At 36.2% G+C, this 19639-nt stretch overlaps 1 protein-coding gene across 2 annotated transcripts in view; it reads left to right on the top strand.

Annotated features, from left to right (window-relative positions):
* The window catches only part of LOC149085143 (transcription factor LBX2-like), a 115597-nt gene extending 96322 nt beyond the window's left edge, over window positions 1–19275 (top strand). The window contains exon 2 of one of the 2 annotated variants that reach the window (XM_089232971.1): window positions 15024–19275. In XM_089232971.1, coding sequence (XP_089089097.1) covers window positions 15024–15382 — 359 coding nt within the window. In that variant the 3' untranslated portion in view covers window positions 15383–19275. The remainder of the gene's footprint in view (window positions 1–15023) is intronic. The other variant, XM_089232972.1, reaches the window with a different exon arrangement.
* Window positions 19276–19639: the final 364 nt, after the last annotated feature.

The following is a 19639-nucleotide window of genomic DNA, read 5'->3' as shown; positions in this document are numbered from 1 at the left end:
TTTGTGAGTCGATATTGGTGGTAACACAAAGTATTAATCAACGCACACGGCTTATTAAGTAACGGGGAGACTGAACGAAGTTCAAATTAATCGAAGAAACAACAGTATGTCTCTGTCCGATATTTTTTAGAACTGACTGTGTTTATACTCTGTGTTTATATATTTTTCCATCGTAAGAATACATGGAAAAAAATTCGCATCTAGTTGCAATTAAAAATTATTTTGGTCCCTCAAGGAAGGCCCATACTTTTTTTATTCGGCATGAACATTCTCATAGAACATGACAATTAAACGAACAATGAAAGAACAAAAACAAGAAAAGAACATTGGGCACATACATTATATACCCTCAATGGACAACCGTCCTTCCAGAAGTCCAAAAATGGTTAATCCTTGACATTGACATTTACCGCCACCGTTCGATAGATCAAGTGCGTAACATATTTGCGTATTATACATATGTATGATAATTATCAATTCTATAATATAATTTTTTTTTCACTTTTTATCGATAAACTCGATTAGGATATCGATGGGAGGGTCAGCAAATTTGCAGAATTACGTGATGCTAAGGGGGGTAGTCGGGAATTAAAGCGATAGGGAGATGCACCAGACCAACTTGAATAAGATTGCAGCATGGGCTAATGAATGGATCATGACCTTTAGTGTTGATAAGTGCGTAGTCTCTCATTTTGGTTCGAACAAGCCACGTTTCACTTATGAGATGAATGGTATTACTATTCCGGATGCAACATGCAACTAGGGTCACAGATTTGGGAATTCTAATTGACGGAGGACTTTAAGGTTTTCTGAATATTGTTCAGCGTTGGTCAAAGAAGTGAATAGTGTGCTCGGGGGGGGGGGGGGGGTTCATTCTTAAAAAGATCTCTTCGCGTTCTCCTGAAGTCATTCTTCCCATTCTTTCGCTTTTCCGAGGCTTAGTTTGTCCTGGACAGGAGTATGACGTAAGGTTTTAGAGACCATACTTGCAGAGGGACATCAACTTCGTTGATGGGATGCAGTATGGAGCTACACGAAGCTTGCGCTATGAAGAAAGACTTGATTTATTGAATATGTTTACATTTTGCGGGAACGGTGTCGGAGGATATGATCTTAGTGTTTAAAATTTTCAATGGGATAGATATGATGGACCATGAGTTATTAATATACCGTCAATCAACTACATCGACAAGGGAACACCAGTATCAATTAGTGAGGGACAATTACAGGTTGTGGTGTCGCAGGGTGTTTTTTTTCTAATAGGATTATTAATAAAGGGAATAGCTTACCTCTAGGGATCGTGAATTCTAACAGAATTGATATGCTTAAAAAGAGGTACGACAAACATAGTAAGATGAATCGAGAAGCTATTCATACTTAGGTAAGAATACCGTAATTTTTGTTTTTGGGCAATTTGCCTATTGTGGCCTTTATATTTGCATTTGTTTGTACAAACATTCAAACGCCGATATTTCGTCAACACATAGATCTAAATTTCGAGAGGTCAATTGAATTAGTTCGTCATCAAAATAAATTATTAAAAATTTTAAGATTTTCGGTAACATCCGCTTACTTTTTCTATGTTGATTCTACTACTCCTATATACCTATACTCCGATTCTATTTTCTATCTACCGATAATTTTGTGTTTCATGCAGTGATTTAATAAATTAAGGAAGCTATTGAAGTTAAATTAATTGAAAATGTAGAGCCAAATCATATCCGTTTCTTTCAATTTTCTTTTACCGCATTGACAATGGCAGATAGGCTCGAATCTTAAGTATTCGCAACTGAGGAAAATTTACGATGTTTGGCTCCTGCTATTTCTCAGTTTAGCATATATTCTCTTTCTTTTTTTTGCTATCTGATATGTTTTGCAAACGAGAAATAATTAGACGTAGACGCTAACTCTAGAAGGTTACATTTTTGGGTTAGCCTGGACTTGACATGGAAAAGGAGAAAATACATCAATTATCAGTGTAAAGGAAAACAGTTACGTAGTTTTACGTTTTACGTTACTGCTGAAACCAATCCGTTCCTATATGTTGAAAATGTTCTAAAAATAGATTAAGAGTAGAGATTATTACTGAAAAACTCCAAAGAATTTTTTTTAATCTATTTTTCTCATAATAAAAAAAATACTAGATATTAATTATATGTAAAGCTAATAAAACTAGGGCTGAGAATAAATTATACTTTTTAACTAGTGATTCGAAAAAAATTAATCAAACTTTTAATTGGTTATTTTTAAATGCAGTTATAGCCATTTAATACAAATACAACGCCACAACAGGCAAAATGCCCAACGAGGTGGCTGATAAATAGATGCCCATAAAAATATGGATGTCATATATTTCAAAAATACAGCAACCCAATTAAAAATGCAATTAACATTTAATTGCATTTAAAAATTACAATTGATTATAAATACAGTACTGGTAACTTTAGTTACTATAATTGATGCTATGAACTTTTTTATTCATTTCACGAACATATTTACCAAACGTTAAAAAATAAAGAAATTTAAATTGTGAAAGTAGGTCCATCCTGGATGCAATTTAATAATTTTACAATTGCACCGTGGTTTCGTTTTTTTTAATGTGAATTGTGCAGCAATGAAATAGATAAAATATCCCGTTTTTTTCATAAATATTAATTACTTAATTGAAATGTTATGCATAGAAACAAAATTTAAGAGATCTAATCGGTTTTGCAAAATAAATCAAGTTAATTTGCAAAATTTAATGGAAAATTTTAATCGCATTTCAATCGTATTTATTGAGTCGGGTTCGTAACTCGACTAAAATTTTTAACCCCAATTAACAATTAATTAATCTCACCAGCACAATATAACTTAATGAAAGAAAGTTTTAATAAAACTATATATATTTCCATTCACATCATCATATAGTACCATCTCTGAGATGGGAGGCTGGTTATCTGTATCATCATTTCCTCTCATTTTGCATGGAATCTTCTCAACTCTGCATAATAAAGTTACTTCCTCAACATTTTTCCAAGATCTTCAAATCAATGTTTCATTGGCCTTCCTCTTGTTTTAGTTTTAGTATTACGCAAATGTATTGTCAAAACACTTCAAAGGCATTTCTGCAGATTTCGAGGAGGCCAGTCTCAATTTCTATTTATCAATTTCTTTTAACAAGCTTCCTTTCATCTTCTCTTAGACTGCTTCATTGGTCGTTTTATTTGACCATGAAATCGTTCAGCCTGACAAATAATAATTTAAATGCCATCACGAATTGTTAATTAATATTAATAGTTTTTGAATGGTTATAAAAAGAAAACCTAAGTAATTACAGGCTAAAAATCCTAATTTCAATCTTGAAATGTGTGATATTCAGTTATATTCCTTTCACATCGGTAAAAGAAGCAATACTTTATTTTTTGTGTTAAAAACTGTATAATCTAGCGAAAATATCGACTATAGACCCACTTGGTAGACAAACAACATACGGGAAGGGCAATAACCTTATTTAAGTGTTGTATGGTGAGAATAGATTGAAATACGTTCTCCGGTTCATAAATAGTCTCGTTTTTGTTACAAATAACTTGTTTGATAATCGATTCCAAGAAGACTCTCATTCCTTTTCCCTTGAATATCCTATTCATAATGCAATCTTTTGAATGATAACAATATCTAATCAGATTGCAAACGATCACGTTTTTTTTACTGGAATGAATTTTTTTTTTTCACATGTGTAACGTAGGTCAATAAATGAAGATCAAGTTTATTTGTCCGGTAAATTATCTCTCTTTCCTCTACTTTTCCGGGTAATAACTTCTCAAGACTTTAGAATTCGAGTGTCTAAAGATCTCTTTCTTTAAATTTATGAGAAAGATTCGGAAATGAAAGAGAAGTACAGTATCTTAAATATCTGAGGTAAGTAACAAACTGTAGGTTGTCTTTGAAAGGGCAAAGAAGGCAAAATATAAAACGACAGACATAATATTCAAATAAAATGATTTTTCGCGTTGCATGTGGAGCTGTAAACTAAAAAAATACAGTGAAACTTCGGTGTAACGATATTCTGCAGGCCAAGAAAAAGTATCGTTGTAGAGAGAGATTATCGTTATATTGAGAGGCAACATTGTTACCACGTGCTACCAGATTTATGCTGCTGTTGACATCTTTTCTAAATCTGTGTTGTTATTACCAACGCCGTTGCATTGTAACAACTTCAAGTTATGTATGTAGAAATGTCCTCTCCACTTGTTAATACAAAGATTCCTCACAAAATACTGGTTATATTTTTGGAGATTATGATTACGAGGAAGATAATTCATCTCTGAGCACTCGTCCGGCAAACAAGAGACCGGGGTTCGAGTCCCCGTGCGGGCAAAGATGAGTTTTCTTCCTTGTAATCATCATCTCCAAAAATATAACCAGTCTTTCGAGAAATCTTGTATTCAAGTTATGTCTCATCTAGACTTGATGGAATTACTGTAAAATTCCTACAGGTAAAAAGTGTGTGCTTATTCTTCTTCTTCTCTTTATTGTTTTTTGTCTACATTGTATTTTTTTGTATTTTGACGTTCACTGCGTTTTTGTACTTTTGTCTGATTGTGATATATTTGAAAAAAAAAAGTACCATCAGAAAAACGTGCTTTAAAGTAAAACTTTAAAGTTTCTGGTTCTCGGACCATAGGTTGAGAAACTCTGCTGCATATCAAAGAGACGGATTCCCCATTGCATACTGCCAATTGTCTTTATCAAGAGTATCCTGGACAATTTTATTATATTTTTCCTCCAATAGAGAGAAGAAAAACGCAAATGTTATTTATTACAATACCCGCTATTTATCAAAAACACAATCAGGGGTGATTTTATTATTATTATTTTTGGTCTGTGCGTCAACCCTTCTCCTGCCTGTAAAATTACATTCAAAATGACAGAGACATTTGCCTCAAATCACTAGTTTCCCGCCTTTCACGAACCTTACTTATCAGTGTCAACGATTGGTGTGGAAATAGAGATGTCTTACATGTGGAAAATAAAAAAATATATATATATTGCGGCAAAAAGATGGCGCATCTCATTCTTTTGATGAGTGATAATCGTTAGCGAAAAGAGAGACGTCTTCTATTTCATCATTCCGATAAGCATCGCTACGGGGCGTTACAGGTTCGACATTAGATGAGATCTCGATTAAAGGTACGTTTTTTTTTGTGCGTTGACGCCCCTTTCTCTTCGAGGGGGAACGTTTTATTTTTATTTTCTAGAATCGACCTCGTGTAAGAAAAACTTGTTGCTGTATACCAAGGGTGCTCAACCTTTTGGGAAGTTCGGGTCACTTCTTTGGTTTTCGAACGTGTCGCGGGCCACTTAAGTGATCTGTAAATGTACCGCGGGTCACTGGAGTGATCTCGAACCGTGCAGCGGGCCCCTTAGGGTCTGGAAATTCATCGAGGGCTGCTTAAGTGATATGTGAATGTACCGAGGGTCCTGAAGTGATCTGTTAATGCAGCGTTTCTTAACCTTTTTTTGCCCGTGGCCCCCTTTGAAGCATATTTTTTTTTTCTAGTGGCTCCCTTGTCTTACCCAGTCTTCGACCCTCATCTAGAAGCAAGATTCTTTATACGTATTGAATTGATTTTTTTCAGTGAATTTATGCTGGATGAATGAAAATTTTGCAAATAAGATTGGCCTCCAGACCACTGGCTTAGAATTTATTGAGCTCCCCGCTAATCCGAATTCTGTTCAGGACCGTCTCAATATCATGGGCCCCCTAGGCAAAGTGATGCTATGGTTATCCCATACTTAGCCGGAAATAAACAGCCTACATATTTCCTATTATTATTTTCAAAATTTATTGTACTATGCAAAATATAATAAGGTGGGGTCACTTATGGACATGAGACCCCACTCACCCAGGCATGACCCCTCACAAGAGTGGGACTGGCAGAGCTGCAGCCCACGGCCTGATACAGTTTTCATCATTTTTTGTTTTTTCACACTATAATTTAATATAGAGGAGGGGTCTGTGAAAAATCTAGCCGGGAACCTGCGAAAAACCCCCATCCTTAGGGAACCTACTGCAAAATGTAGGCGGTGGGGCCCGGGTGGGTCCATGCACTAAGACGGCCCAGGTTTTGTGGGTGGTTTTTTGTTGGATTCTGTAAGTTTATAGTCACTAATATAAAAGCATTATTTCTTCATATCTTAATTTTTCTTCTTAGCTCTCTGCAGCCCTCCAAACCACCTGTCATGGTCTCTTTCTAAATTTTCTTCCGTGGCCCCCCTTGAAGTATCCCAGTACCACTAGGGGACCATATGGTCCTCAGTTGAGAACCACTGTGTTAATGTACCGCGGGTCACTGAAGTGATCTGGAAATGAGACGCGGGTTATTGAAGTGATATTGAAATATGACGCGGGCTGCTCAAGTGACGTGGAACTGTAAATGTCACGCGAACAGGTAAACAGTTTTACTCGTATTTAAGGGTGTGAACATAGTGCGTCCGTATTTCAGATTCTGGAAACCCGCGTCGTCTCCGATTGGTTGAAAACACTTTTTTTTGTCTTGAAATTCAAGTGTTGAAATTCGGGTTTTTAACTAATCGGAAACGATTCCAGAATCTGAAATACGGGCGCACTATGTTCATACCCTTACGCTGTTTTCCCCAACTTTATTCTAATTTTTGAAATCAAATATCTAAGTGAATATTGGACTTGAAAATGTGGAATTCTTTTTGTTGTCATCAGGAAAGACAGGGCAACAACTTTGTAATTGGGTTCTTGTCCGTATAAAAAGTTAACATTTTTATTTTAATAAGTATACAACCCCTTGCAACATGACTAAAATTATGCCTCTCATACAATAGAAAGTATGCCTCTAGAACAGTGGTTCTCAACTGATGTTTCGCGGAGCCCTTCCGTCTGCACTCTCCAGGGGCACCGCGACCGCTCGGGGTAAAAAAAAAAACCAGTAAATTTTAAAAAAGTAATTATATACATATTTTTAAACAATAAAAATAAATCATTAACTTTGATAAATAATTAAGAAATAGGCCATAGAATTTTTTCACTAAGAAGCGCTCCGCGAGTCAAAAAAGGTTGAGAACAACTGCTCTAGAATCAACGGTTCGCCAGTAAAATGCCATACTCCCTGTTACCTAAGCACTCTGTATATATAAAGTGAGAATGGCAGACTCTCTTATAGTGTAAAGAAAATTAGTGAAAGTGAACACTTCTCTGAAGGACAACTTTATTAATAAGCGGCAGTGTTTCTTCAGCTATTCGTACCATTTCGTTGTACGGGATGATTATTGCTCTATTCACTTTTTTCTACTTTAGTGTCCATTTACTGTGTTCTTTTTCATCTCTATTTTTTCTTGACGACGTTGGTGGGCTCAACTTTAGGAAAGAAAACATTTCCATGGTTCCTTTTCATCCATGGCAAATGATTGATGTTATCCGCTCTTCTCAAAATATTGACCTGTAAAGGGAACAATGATGATTTGAAAATTGAGATAAAACACATAAGAGAAAATTCTGTTGCATTTATATCCGATAATTTCGATAGTGTAATAAGTGGGCTCGATTTATTTTGGCTTCGTGTCTGCATGAAATCTGAATGATATCAAAAAATTTTGTCTTTTGGATCAGCAATTTAAAATTCACAAGAATAGATCTAGTATTGGTTCAGGATGGAGTTGTTGTCGATGTTTCTAAAATATACGGTATATATAACTTGTAGTTTTGAATGAATATTTTATTGATCTTGTAATCAGGCCTACGTCTGTCACACAGTGATCGGTGCATGGCCCCATATCCTGCATCATGGCTCCTAGGCTGGGATATTTATCGGGTCCCTGGCCAAATGTTTTGAATGCCCCTTCTAAAATGAGTTTATAGCGCGAAAAAACAAAAAGTGATGAGAATCGTCTGGAACCCCCCTGTCAGCTTCACCCTTGGGGGGGGGGGGGGGGGGTCCATGAATTGATATAAAAAAATAATGGCGATTCAAATATTAAGGAAAATCCTGAAAAAAAAATGAAATGGCATTGAATTTTATATTTCATAATTCTAATATCAATCATTGAAATTGATTCTAAAGGCCGAAGCACACTACAATGACGTGACGTGACTTCACGTCATGTCAGAGACATTGTAAATTCTGATTCGTAGGAATTCCCACGTCAGTTTTCCGTCACAGAATTCTCATTCACAAGGAATAGGCCTTTAGGCCTCTAGTCCGAGTGTCGTGGTGGTAAGTTGCTCGTCTACCACCGTGAAGGTTTCCCTCAGGTTCCGGGTTCGAACCGGGAGAAGAATGTAGATAATTTCCCTAGGAGCTTGAATCGACCACCGATAGAAGGTCCCTTCATTTCCAACATTACTCGTTAATAATTGCAAATATTGCAATATGGCCGGAGTTGGTGTTTGGTGAAGTACGCCTCCAGTCCGTATGAAATAGATATTATTACTGGACAATTGAAAATTCGCAAAAATAATTTTGTGTATTGTGGAGTTGTTGTGAATGCTTCTGAGACGTACACGAAAGTCTGTAGTTTTGAATCAATATTTAATTTCATTGATCTTGTAATTAAGCCTGCACATTATCTACATCTGTCACATTGGTTGATGTAAAAAGATAATGATTATTCAAAAATTAGGAAAAATCCCATAATTGCATTTTATATCTAATAATTCTGCTATCAGTCAGCGGTGTTGGATCAGATAAAAAACATTTTGGCTCATAGACTATAACTTAACCATTTGAAAATTCATAAGAACAGCTCTGATATCGGTTGTCGATGGAGTTGCTGTGAATGTTTTTCAAGCATACTATAATCTATAATTACGAATGAATATTTTATCGCTCTTGAAATTATATCCGTTGTGAGAAATTGGAAAATTCATTGCATTTTCTAGATAAGAGCGAGAGAGAGAGAGAGGTCTGAGATAAAAATTCTCAGTAATGGTTATCTATCAGACGAAATGCACGAGCTACTCTATGTAAACGATACGAATATTTTAGAAAAAGCGAATAATTAAAAACGATTGTCGAATATGCTAATGATGTATCTTATCAATCGTTTAAATTATTTATGAACTGATGAACATAAAAATATCACGTGAAAGTACGTAAATATCGATTGCATATTGGGATTAAAACTTGCTACATAGAATGTATTGATTGTAGATCTGAGTTTCCGGTGGAAACGCACAGTAACGAATTACCGTAAATACGGGTTTTATTTTGGCCCACTTTTATAAAACTTTTTGTTTAATTTTATGCTAGAAAATAACAAATAATAAATACTGTGAGACATAAGGTGATTTTTAGAGTTCAATCCTTTCCCTAAAACACTGTAATATAACAAATCCACTTTCTATAGTATTTTTATGAAATTTATTTACTTTTATTTTGGGCCAAAGTAGCCCATAAGTTCGGGTAACTACAAATGTCCCACATCACACATTTCTATTTTGAAACTCTGTAGAACATGTTTGAGGCAATGAAACACTCACTTGGTTTGAAGAAAAAGTATTCGCACATATCAATACAAAAATACACTTCATTTATTTCTAATTTACATTGGTACTCAATTGTCAAAAAAAAGAAACGTGTACAAATCAATAAAGAAAAAAAAAATTTCAAATCTTGGCTATACAATAAAGTCAATCCCGTTTACAACGTTCCTGCTTATAACGTTTTCCCGCTTAGCGCTACTCAATATATCATGGTCTCAACCCCAAGTAATTCTCATTATGATTTTCCGTTTAAAGCGTTTTCCCGCTTACAACGTTTATTCATGACGGTTTTCTGATAAACGTTATAGGCGCGGGATCCACTGTATTCACAGAAAGAAGTCCTTTTTTCAATAACTTTGAAGACTTGATGACTTGGGTGATATTAGACCATTTGTAGAAAAAGGTGTCTTGCCAGTTTCTGTTACACTCACACGCAGTCTTGAAAAACATTTTTCTTCCAACCAACTCTACTACAATACTACAATATTTTCTTACAAAGTATTCTTTAGAGATTGGGTTACTACAGTTTTTGGTGGAGGTGATTCCAATGGCTCATTTCCCTCACCAGGCTGGCTCAAGCATTTACCGCTACTTTGTTCCAATTTTTTTTGGGACAAAGTAACCCGTTTTTATGGAGTTACCAGTACTATTTTTTTGATCTATGCATTTTACCAAAAATTCTTGACAGTTCAACAAAGGCATTTTATATATTCTTAATCAGGGGATGACATTGGCTTTAAAATTCGGCACTTACCTAAACTAAAACACGTACTGGATTTTCCTTGCAAAAAACTAAAGTTTGACAACAACAAAACACGTGAATAAACAGTGTTATGAAAACAGCACTGCTGCAACCTAGCGGCGAATATTAGAACTCTATTGAAGATGGGTTTGTGTGCGTAAATAGTGCCACGGTCTTTTAAAATCACCAACTACTATGCCAACCTGAAAGAATCAGCTTGTCGCATGCATATTTCAATCATTTTTTCGTTTTGGGATAAAGTGTCACAGCAGGCTTTAAAGTAGTAAAGTAGCTCGTGTTTACTACGGTGATGTAATTTTTTTAATTGATTTATATACGATACATTAAATTAGCTTAATTTAGAAAATTTTAAGTATTTTCTTCAATAGCATGATATATGAGATATAATTTTGATTTTGTATCAATCATTAAATAAATGACCGGTTTATCACACTTGCAGAGTTATCTTACACCGATCCGAAGGATTGTGAATTCAGTCTGCGAAGGTCATCATGATATTGATAATCACATAGAACTAGTGAACAAAATATTTGCCCTCAGAGGAAATATAATTAATAAGATGATGCCCACATCAAGAAGCAAACACTAATAATAAAGGTCTTCGAAGATAAATCCACCATTCCTTAATAAGTCGGGGAAATGACGCAATAAGTGATTTAAAGAAGCCATACATACATATTACGGCTAAAGCCGGAGTCTTATTACGTAATTAAGTTTTTTACTGAAGCCGAACATGTGTGTGTGTGTGTGAATGCAAAATATCGCCGAATCATTTTTTTAAAACTATAATTAACCATCGCAAATCTCGTTAACCATTACTTGAGACACGTTTTTTAGACTCCGGCTGATTCTACGCACGTCCCTGACATATATCAGAAGAAGTTTGCATTCCCGGCCGACCCTGGATCGCAGGTCGATCTAGTACAATTACTTTGCAATTAATCACGGTAATGAGCGAATTAACAGTATCGAGCTACAACATGCTATTAATCAACGCGTAACTACGTTGTAATTACGATAAGCAAAGGTACCAACCAAGTAGCGGTGTATAAATTAAAGCTTGTCATGTTGGCAGAATGAGTAATTGTTGTTGGGCGGAAAAAAAATACTGTGGGGGCTTGAGAGATGCTGTGTGTGGGATAAAAGTACAATTTTTAGGTTTCATTTTGTAATGAAAACACATTCACTTAATTTCGCAAAAATTTATTCAAACTAAATATTAAGCGGGTGAAAACAAGTGTTCCAAAATAATAATAATAATGCCACACATAAGTTTTAGAAACAGGCAAATTTGAAGCAGTTAAGTTATCATCTTGTAGGCATACAAGGATTGAGCTAAGCAGAAAGACGATTTCTTGAATGTGTTTACCTTGGAGGAACGCAGATGTCGTAGGGATATGATCGAAGTGCTTAAAATTATCAACGGGGTGGACCACGAATTACTAATACACCGTCCATCAACTGCGTCGACAAGGGAACACCAGCATCATTTAGTGAAAGACAATCCAAGATTGTGGTGTCGCAGGGAATTTTTCTTTAATAGGGTTGTTAATAAATGGAATAGTTTACCTCCGGGTGTCGTGAATTTTACACAATTGACACGGTCAAAAAGAAATACGTTAAACATGTCGGGATAAATCGAGAAGCTATCCATACTTAGATTATGACAACCATAATCTTTTTATGGGTAGTGGTATTTGTATAGAACTATTATATATATAGTATATATATACACTCATGTCCATAAATTAAGGATAATTCAGAATCGCACGGAAATCGAAATCTAAAGTAAAAATTTCACCTGTAGAATTATCACACACATCTGCAAGAATGATATGCAAATTTCAGGAAGCCACCAGATGATGCCGATAGTACGTCACAATGACGAGGGTGTAAGAGGGGGGCATATAAGGAATGGTGGCAAAGAAGTGAAATTGTTCACAAGAGTTCTGTAAGGCGCTCAGTGCCATAAGCGAATAGTTATGACACAGACGACGCATGTGGATGATTTTTTACGTGGTAGAATTATCGGCCGCCTGGAATGTGGGCGTACTTAGATGGAAGTATCCGAGGAACTTGGAATTGCCCAAAGTGTCATCTCTAGGCTTTGGCAACGATTCCAAGATAACGGAAATGTCAGTAGACGTTACAGTACAGGTCGCCCCCGAGTTACAACGCCGAATGAAGACCGGTATTTGGCAGTAACTGCCAAAAGAAGCAGACGAAGCACAGCATCCGACCTGTCTCGTCAGCTATCTGCAGCCACGGGTACCACAGTTTCAAGGCAAACCGTGTACAGAGGGAGATATTGGTCTATATGCTCGCAGGCCTGTCAGATGTGTTCCGCTCACGGCAACTCACTGTCGGCAGCGATTAGCCTGGAGTAGAGAACATGCAATGTGGACATCGTCACAGTGGGCTTGTGTGATGTTTTCTGACGAGTCCAGGTTTAGCTTGCAGTCTGATTCACGTCGGACTTTCATATGGGGAACGCCAGGTACCCGTTACCACCAAGACAACATCATTGAACGACACCGTTACGGTGGTGCAGCATTGCTCGTTTGGGGTGGAATTATACTGGGTTCCAGAACAGATCTGCATGTTCAAACCGGAACCATGAAAGCCCAAATTTATCGGGACATCATTCGTGAACAACATGTACGTTTGTTTAGGGGTGCCATGGGCGCAGAATTTGTGTTTATGGATGACAACGCCCGTCCTCACCGAGCAAACATCGTAAACGAATGCCTTGAATCTGAGGATATAACCCGTATGGAATGGCCAGCATTCTCACCTGACTTGAATCCGATAGAGCATGTGTGGGACATGCTTGGCCGACGAGTTGCAGCCCGTCAACCGCCTCCTACATGTGTACCGGAACTTCGGAGAGCATTGCTTGCTGAGTGGAGTGATCTTCTTCAAGGTCAGATCGATAATTTGATACTCAGCATGCCTAGGCGTTGTACGGACTGTATTTCATCGCATGGGAGACATACAATGTATTAACCATCATACCAACCATGTAATAGAAAGTTTTTGTAAAGGAGATATTTTTTACAATTGCTCCAGGGAGCAAAAATCGTAGTTTTTATGAATGGTATCATACATACACCATCGTTTTTGTTCTTTATCTTTTGCTTAATAAATGGGCTTTATGAATAAGTAACGTTTGTTTCGTTTCTGAACCTTTATTTTCCGGAGCTAGCATTATCCTTAATTTATGGACATGAGTGTATATAGTTTTTTTATTTCGAATATATGCTTTTATATTGGGTATGTTTATGTATTTTGGTTATATTTTTGACATCCATATTTTTAATGTTTTTATAAGCATCTTTTTTTCAGCCACCTCGTTGTGTATTTTGACTGTTGTGGCCTTGGTGTTTGTATTTGTATTATTCAAAACTCAATATTGCCATTATTATGATGACTGTAACGAACCTTTTTGAACATTGATGTTATGGTTTTACGTACTACAATATATCAACGTTTCTATAAAGAATATTGGAGCATTTCGCATTTAGCCATGAATCTCTTGATTTCATTAAACACTTACCTATCAGCTCAGTTGAAGACTAATTCCTGAATGTTAGCTTCCGACGATATTTAAGTCAACTTTTTGAATTAACCGGAAATTTTGACCCTATGTGGTGTGTGGATGACCAGACCCAAACATACTTTATAATATTGGAGAGACAGCGATTAAATCCACATTGGTGAATATTATAACTTTTTGATCCAAATGGATATCAATGGTTGAAGGCTATTTATACTTCTATTCCGACTTGCGCTAACCTGAGTTGCGCGATTTCGGAGTTATACAATTTTCTGCGAAAAATGTACATTTCTGAAATTCAACCATAATCACGAGATTATAGATGAGATTGAAGAGATTATCAGCTGATAGCAAGTCAAGAATTATTTTATTCGAGAATCAGAATATATTATATATTATGAAACTGCACTATAATTTTAGAGAAACTAAAATACACATAGCGATAAATTTTTGCCGTGATTTAAAAATGAATCCCAAGACTTGTGTAGTACCTGTCATTTTTGCAGACTCTTGTCGCAATTTTATACCTGAATTCAAAGTCTTGAAAACAATTTGTTTAGTGTTATACATTATTAATGTATTATTTATTGTTTGATTTTTAGTTGCCAACACTGTATCTAATGTGCAATTCAATAAATTTTGTCCCACGGGTTGAAAGTACCATAGTTGTGCATCCAAAGTAAAAAGGAAAAAGGCAGGTGTTTTTCCCAAATTTTGCTCCCAATTGATCGATATTCATTTGTATCTGTATGCAAAATCGTACTCCGACTTACGTGGTTATCGTTGGTCCCAACTATCGCGTAACTTCGGGGTATTACGGTTTTGGATCAAGTCCTGGCTTATTTAACGGCCATCTTTCCAATCAGGGGTTGCGTAAAACACCCAAGGAAAGTGTTCTGATTTTGGTAAAAATAACTAATATAGTATTAGGGATAACAAATGAGTTTCACCTGTGAACACGCATCACCAAAGGCGTAATCTTCAAGCTGCATCAATATAAGATTTTATATGCAGCATTTTCAAATGAAAAGGATAGGAAACAGTTTTTAAGATGAAAATTTAAATATACATGAGAAAAAATATTTTTCCAGATGAAAAATATTTGTATTTTTGACTGAAAGTGTTATGCAAAAAGTTTTTTTTAGTTTCAGAATTAAGATGGACTAATATTCAAAGTTTTTGTTAATGAATATGATTTTGTTTTTCAGATGCTTCAAGGGATCATTTGAACCTATTCAGTAGCAGGCAGCAGCCAAAGAAAAAGAGAAAATCCCGCACAGCTTTTACGAACCACCAAATATTCGAGTTGGAGAAAAGGTTCCTGTACCAGAAGTATTTGTCTCCGGCAGACAGGGATGAAATCGCCCAATCGTTGGGCTTGACCAATGCCCAGGTGATCACTTGGTTTCAAAATAGGCGCGCAAAGCTTAAGCGGGACATGGAGGAGCTAAAGAAAGACGTTGATGCGGCAAAAATCCAATCGCCACAAGCAGCAAGACCTATACTGGAATCTATGCAGGACATCAGTTTGGCCAAAAAGGATTCAGAAAAATCCCTCGACTGCTAATGAGTAAACAGAACAACACAGAACGATAGTGCGTGCATATAATGAATTTGAACCAAAAACAAGGCCTTAGTCTTTATCCAATAGAAATATTGATATCTCGAAGATAAATGTTTTGTCGTAATTTGGTATTGTGAAAAATTGTCTAAAAATCCAAACACAGCTAGTAGGCGCGAGTAAACTTTTTATTGAGTAAAGCAAAGAGGAACCCTAATCCGTCACCAAATTCATCATATACTATCTATACACACATCCAGAAAACAATTTACATAGATAATAATTTATTAAAATGGATATAATCGGTGATTCTCTTTGTATTCTGTTCTTTTAGATACGAAATATAAGCTTAACTCGACTACTGAAAAATGGGCATTCTCATTTCTATTTTCAAAATATCTCGATCATATAACTGAAAGACATCATCTGTATAGTCGATATTTCTTAGGTGTACCTTTTCTAGATTTTGTGGTGAAAATTAGATGCTGGTATATACACGGCAAATCATTGTAAAATAGCTAATGCGGACTGGGTAAAATAGTCCTGTAAATATTTCTCGGTGAATACGCATTGTTTTTTTTAGCTGGGTTTGCTTGACAAGGGCTTCTAAAACTCAAAACAATTTATTTGATATACGGGGTTAGCGAGAAATACGTTTCCCACTTCAGAGAGGGCGTTCTACTGCTCCAAATGAGTCAAAAGTTTTACTACAGATAACTCAAACGATGCGTTGTTATTTATTAAATAAAAAACAGTACTAAAATCTGTCGATAGATAGCACTGGAGCACATAAAAGTATCGAGTTTGCTTACACATATAAATATTTACAGGGGCGGCTCAAGCTTACCTGCCGCCTGGGTGCAAAAAGCCCATGCGCCGCACTTGAAGACGACCTGGCAGGTGACTGAGAGTGCTTCAACCTAGGTGACCCCGGGACAAACCCTTTTTTTTTAATACAAAACCACACACAATTAATTAACCAACAAAATGAATGTCTGTGACTATGCGTCTCGCATTATGGTCCAAGATCATTTTATTGTTCTTAACTACATTAGATAACTCGATCCATATCACAGTTCTTATTCATGAACATCATTACCATGCCCCCCCCCCCACAACCTGCAGCAAAGTCCCCCATAGGCGGGAACCTTTAGCGGGCTCCTCTGTAGTGAATTTATACCGTGAAAAAAAAAATAATGTCGTGAATTGTCCTGGGCTGTAGCCTTGTAACCCCGCCCTTGTGGGGCGATGATCATTACTTGCACTTATCCAGCGTAAAGAGGCAACTTTTATTGAAAAATTTATTTGAAATTAATTTCTGGTGCTGCACACAATCGGATAAGTGAGAAGCCGAATTTTCTCTTTGCCTTTATTTGACCGTTCCAGAAAAATTATTGGTCGGGGGATGCTAAAACTTGCGCCCTTTTTAGTGACAGAGTACATTTTTGTTTCTGGTATAAAGGTTTCAGGCCCTGTCTGTTCCCTCAAATTTTCTCAACATCTTCGTCGTCAAAGTATGGCTCAAAAGCGTTATGTCGTGTGAGTTTTTACTATTGGAAATTTTTACAAATTTTGTTGTCTAAGCTGCAGCCCGGGTGCACCACACCCTTTGCACCCTCGCTGAAACCGTCCCGAATGTTTAATATGTAGCACTAAAACTGCTCAATGTGTCCCACCCCTTCATTTGGAAGAATGTTCTCTAATCGCACAGGACATCATTCGGCGTCATGTTCTGGATATTTAGGCAGACTCATTCTGCGTTCATAGAAGACCAAAAATATTGACAACTTGAGATAAGGACAACTAACTATTTACAAAACACCTACATATGTTTCGGCACTCATGGGTGCCGTTATCAACGAACAACGTGGTATTAGAATGAGGGAGCGTCTGTGGTAGTCAAAGTTGTTTCCTTCACTTCAGAATTTTATTCTAAGTTAGACATCATAGTTGTGTTCATCTGTTGTTAGTGACATCATATGTCCAGCTTGGCCAACACCACCTACAGAAGAAGGCCTCCGCACGAAGCTCGAGGCAAAGAAGGCCTTCTCATCTATAGCCATTGGATACAGCCGGGCGGCGCATGAGCCATCTTTATCGTTTTTTATAGTATATCCCAGCGGTTCTCAACCTTTTTTTGACTTTCAAGTAAGAAAATTCTATGGCGGAGCCCCGTAGGCCAATTTTTAGGATTTATTTTTACTATTTAAAAATATTTATAATTGTGTTTTCTTTTTAAATTTTACTGTTTTTTTTATTTTCCTCGAGCTTCCACGGAGCCCCTGGAGAGCGCACAAGGAGCCCCAAGTGCTCCGCGGAGCACCGGTTGAGAACTGCTGGTATATCCAACGGTTATAGGTGAGATGGCCTTCTTCAGTGACGTCACATGTTTCCTGTAGAGGTCTTCTTCTATAGGTAATGTTAAATTGCCTCGTCGAATATAATGTCGAATATCAAATGTTTTTCAAAATGAAAATGTGGTAGGGCAATAGAATGGAGGGCGTTGATTTCGTGTCATTTACTAATTGTTCATGAAAAGCCTTTACGTAAGTACCCTCAAAAAAATCTAAACGAAATTAGGATCGAACTTTTTGGATCATTTTATCTTCGCGAAAATCGAATTTGTGGTCTTCATTCTAGCAGTGTAAAGCTATTGTGGACTTATGGACCTCTTGATTTTCAACGCACCTTCTTATGTTCATTTAATCTACATTTCAGAGAGTGTTTGATTTGACCGATGTAGTCTTGGGGGCAATCCGTGCACGGAGTATTTCATAAAGATCCTATTAAAAAAATTGTAGAACATAAAATATGTGTTCAGATAGTTATTTCATTAAAATGAGTGCAATAAATTTTATGATCACTACTTGCAGCTTCTGGAAAATATGGTTTTGCGATTAGAACACATTTTTGAAAATGAAGGGGGACATAATGAGAAGTTTTAGTGCTACGTATTAAATATCTATATGTGTGCTACAGCGCCACCTATCGGTGGTTTTTTGTATAATTTCTTATATTTATTAAATGACAATCTTATCATTTAAATTTCTGCAGTACAAATTCTATCTCATTTGGAGCAGTAGAACGAGAGAATCCAGAGCTCTCTGTAGTGAGGAACTTATTTCTCGCGGACCCTGTACATGCATTGAAATTACTATAAATAATGATAAAAAAAGAATGGGGTAGACCGGGGCATATTGGATACAATTTTCGATTAATATGATATATATATATATATATATATATTATTTTCCTATTTATCTTTATTTATTATTACTTTTTACATTTTAGCAGCTACACGTTTTGCCACGTAGAAATAATTTCAGGGAATTTCTCTACTTAGGCCTCGTAAGTTATACTTCACTTACAATATTTAAGATGATCAACACTTGCATGCATAAAAACAGATTTTTCAACAACCTCGCAGGGGAAAATATTTTTTTAATCTTATAACACGCTCAGTCAAGGACCACCTATGGTGACTGTATCCCCCTCAACTGACGTATTTCTGCGTATTTGCATACTCTCATGAATCTCGCTGTATCAACTTGCTCCGGGCTAACCTATTCCTGTAGACACAAATACATTTTTTTTCCGGGTGTCTCTAAAACAAACAGCGATTCGTTCTTTTTTGCATTAACATAAATTAGGTAGTCGTGAAACGAAACTGAATTTGTTGAACATTGTTTAATTTTTTTGTTTATTTGTTTGTGGCAATCGTGCACGCATGAAGTTACTTACGTTCATTGTATGCATGTCATTGTGATTTTCTTTTGTAATTAGTATTGTATATAGTTAGCGGATACGCGGAATGGTATTCCATTGTGTTTGTGCAATTCAGAGCTGTATTGTTGTTGATACTTAATATATCGTATTTCAGAAAGATCCTATTAAAAAAAATGTAGAACGTAAAATATGTGTTGAGATAGTTATTTCATTAAAATGAGTGCAATAAATTGCATAATCAACCCATTTTACACTTTCACTATCCAGATTCCTCATATCCGGACCAATAAGATTTGCAGTTACGGAACTATGTGAAAATAAATTTTTCAATATCATTTATTGAATGAAGATATTCTTTAAGCTTTTTTTTGAAATGAGGCAGATTAGTAATTGTTGGCATTTCATATGGTATTGAATTGAAAAACCTTGGCCCAACGATAATGAAGTGTTTTTACAAAATATCTTTGTGTACATGTGGAATAGAAAAAATACAATTTGGTCTACGTGGATTTACTGTAGTGTGCATGGGCAAGTGGT

The sequence above is a fragment of the Pholcus phalangioides genome, unplaced genomic scaffold, assembly GCF_987345545.1.
Source record: "Pholcus phalangioides strain wild (caught in Gottingen) unplaced genomic scaffold, Ppha-v1.0 ptg000007l_1, whole genome shotgun sequence".
Taxonomy (NCBI): domain Eukaryota; kingdom Metazoa; phylum Arthropoda; class Arachnida; order Araneae; family Pholcidae; genus Pholcus; species Pholcus phalangioides.
Note: the sequence above shows the minus strand (reverse complement) of the source record. Positions and strands in the feature narration are given on the sequence as shown.